Here is a 2832-nt window from a genome sequence, read left to right on the forward strand (position 1 = left end):
TTATATATCATAATTCCATAATTAAATGATTAATTTTTGAACTGATTGATTTACCAAAAACCTGACCGAGTATAAACCAGCTCATTTATGACAAACTTAGAAATGGTGATTGCAGTTTGCTTGTGTGTCCATCTTGTCCACCCGATGCATCATCCTCTACCACTCAATTGTCCAAGTGTCCCTCTATTTTGTCCTTCAACCCCACTATTGGTGAATCCACCCATCTTTCTACTGTTCCTTTTGTTATGTTGGGCCTGATCCGTTCAGTGTTCTAGCTCTTCCACGAGCCTTGACTCGACACAAAAAGGCGAGTTCCTCCATGAGGCTCAGATGATTATAAAAACAGAAAATCATTTTACATCACCACAAATGCAACAGTCCACAGACTTGAGCAGTGCGCAACCTGAAGCTTGGATTCTTTCAAACGTTTCCCCAAGTTTATTACAATACTGTTCCACTGCAAGAGCATGGCCAGGCCGTGGAAGTCAGTTCGGCCACAGTCATAGCTCGAGCACGAGATTAAAGAAATACAGAACAAGTTGAATCAAGTGGCTGACTCCTGTTCACTAAATTTCACAGTCCTTATATTTTACCAGAATGCACAGGCACAATTTCACACCTATGTACCATATACACCAGTTTGCTGTAACTTTTCTGGACCATGCTGGAGGAATTGACCAAGCGCTTGTGGCTGACTAAGCGATAGAGTTGTGAATGGTTGGAGGAAGAAAGGAAGATGCAGGTACAGAGCAAAAATGATTGCATGTAAAAATGGGATGATGTTTCCCCAAAACTGCTCAAACCTCCACACCTCTCAGGGGAGCTCAGAAGCTATCTACACAAGTATCAAAAAGGAAGGGGAAATGGGTTGTAAATCGAGAAAAGATAGCGAATTGAAGGGAGGAAGAGAGGGGGGGGAGTAGGGGTGGAGAAAAGAATGACGATGAAAGAGTATAAAGGTATTTGAAGGTTCATGTCAAAAAAAAACAAAAAAAAAACATGAATGGCTCCTAATTTAGTGTTTCTATATTCATGGCATTCCAAATGTAACCAGAATACGTAATCTTCTTCAACGGCCACAATTATTCACACGTTCTTGTTGGGCTGGCCGGGGTAAGTTTTTGGCCGAGTCGTTTGCGGACCGGCTGGCCAGGCCTGACGCTCAACTAAGTAGTTAGGGCAGGAATTTGGAATTTGTTTGTGGTGCCAGTGATAGCTCACCTATTCTTCGCCAATGACACTGTGGGGTCTCTAACATCCACCAACTAACGTCGGTAGACGGGACACCCAGGTTAACGTCCATCCGAGGGACGGCAGATACATTGATGAATCGCCCTGCCTGTGAAGTACCGGGATGAGAGTTTATAGCTGGGTCGGGATTCAAACCCAGGCTACACAGCTTCGAGGCGAGGGTGTGTAACTTTCGGCCAGCCTGCCAACCCCATCCAGAATAAGTGATATCTGTGACGATCACAAAAAAACCAAACCTAAGTAAAAATAATGTAAGTCAGACCAATTTCTTTTCTCCCTCAAAATAAGGGGCAAGATAACTCATTGCAATCTTTTAACAGATTATGAAGCCACTTGCTGCTGTTCCAAATCTTTCCCATGCGACAAAATCTCATTATCCAACACTTGTGGAAAAGGTTCTTCGCCGGAACAACGTGCAAAAGTGCCATGTCGAAGGAAGGGAAACGATTCGATAAATGGACAAGTGTGTGCAGCTTTGATACGACGGGACAAGGCTGACAACCTTTATCGCTTTTTTTAAATTTGCAAGCCAAATATCCTGCCTCCCAAAATATTTTGAGTAAATTTTGTGGTAGACCTGCAACAACAAAAAAAATGTGTACAAGACAAAAAAAAACATTTACCAATAAAACCCAAATCCAACCCAGCCAGCTAAAAGTCTTGCAGCCAGGCATCATGAAGGCTTCGTCTGAGCACCGACATCGGTCAAGGGGCGTACATCTCGTACGCCTTACGGAGACAATAGAGCGCAGCGGCGATGGCCAGAGTGTTGTGCAGCCGCTTGCGTAGTGTGTCGTCGCGCCGGCAGAGGACGACGGGCGCCGGAGCACGCAGCGTGTGCAACGGCAGCCGAGCCAGGACGTCCGCGTCTCCCTCCACCTGGTACTTGCAGCAGGGGTCGTACTGCCACGACACCGCGTAGAGCGCCGCGCAGGCGGCCGACACGACGCCCAGCGGCAGGGAAACCCCGCAGATGTATCTGGATGGGACGAGGAAGGGGACGAGCAGGCAACCTGCACCCGCAAGCACCGCGCTCTTGTGCAAACAGTTTCCGACGGCGATCCAGCGCGCGGTCTCGTCCCCGATTCGCGCCGGCTCCACCACGATGTAGCGGTACTGTGCCTCGAGCGCTCGCTCCAGCTCCAGCTCGAACCGCTCGCTCGCGGCGTCCCCCTCGTACACCTCGTGGATGATGATGCACTCCTCTCTGCACAAATCGGAGTCAAAGGGTCATCAAAGATGCACACGAGGTCCTTCGTGCAAAGTTAGAGCCCCCGTGTTCGCACGACATACAATGTGTGTGTGTAATGTATGTGTGTGTGTGTGTGTGTGTGTGTGTATGTAAGTGTGTGTGTGTGTGTAAGTGTGTGTGTAAGTGTGTGTGTGTGTGTGTGTAAGTGTGTGTGTGTAAGTGTGTGTGTGTAAGTGTGTGTGTGTAAGTGTGTGTGTGTGTAAGTGTGTGTGTGTGTAAGTGTGTGTGTGTGTAAGTGTGTGTGTGTGTGTGTGTGTGTGTAAGTGTGTGTAAGTGTGTGTAAGTGTGTGTGTGTAAGTGTGTGTGTAAGTGTGTGTGTGTAAGTGTGT

The 2832-nt window shown here is 47.5% G+C and overlaps 1 protein-coding gene across 1 annotated transcript in view; it reads right to left on the reverse strand.

The window, feature by feature from the left end:
* Positions 1-415: 415 nt before the first annotated feature.
* Positions 416-2832, reverse strand: part of TMEM11 (transmembrane protein 11) — a 5775-nt gene continuing 3358 nt past the window's right edge. Inside the window, exon 2 of the mRNA XM_085884633.1 lies at positions 416-2458. Within this exon, the coding sequence (XP_085740759.1) occupies positions 1957-2458 (502 nt within the window). The 3' untranslated portion in view covers positions 416-1956. The remainder of the gene's footprint in view (positions 2459-2832) is intronic.

The sequence above is a fragment of the Eptatretus burgeri genome, chromosome 6, assembly GCF_056783735.1.
Source record: "Eptatretus burgeri isolate ZD-2024b chromosome 6, Ebu_testis_v1, whole genome shotgun sequence".
NCBI lineage: Eukaryota > Metazoa > Chordata > Myxini > Myxiniformes > Myxinidae > Eptatretus > Eptatretus burgeri.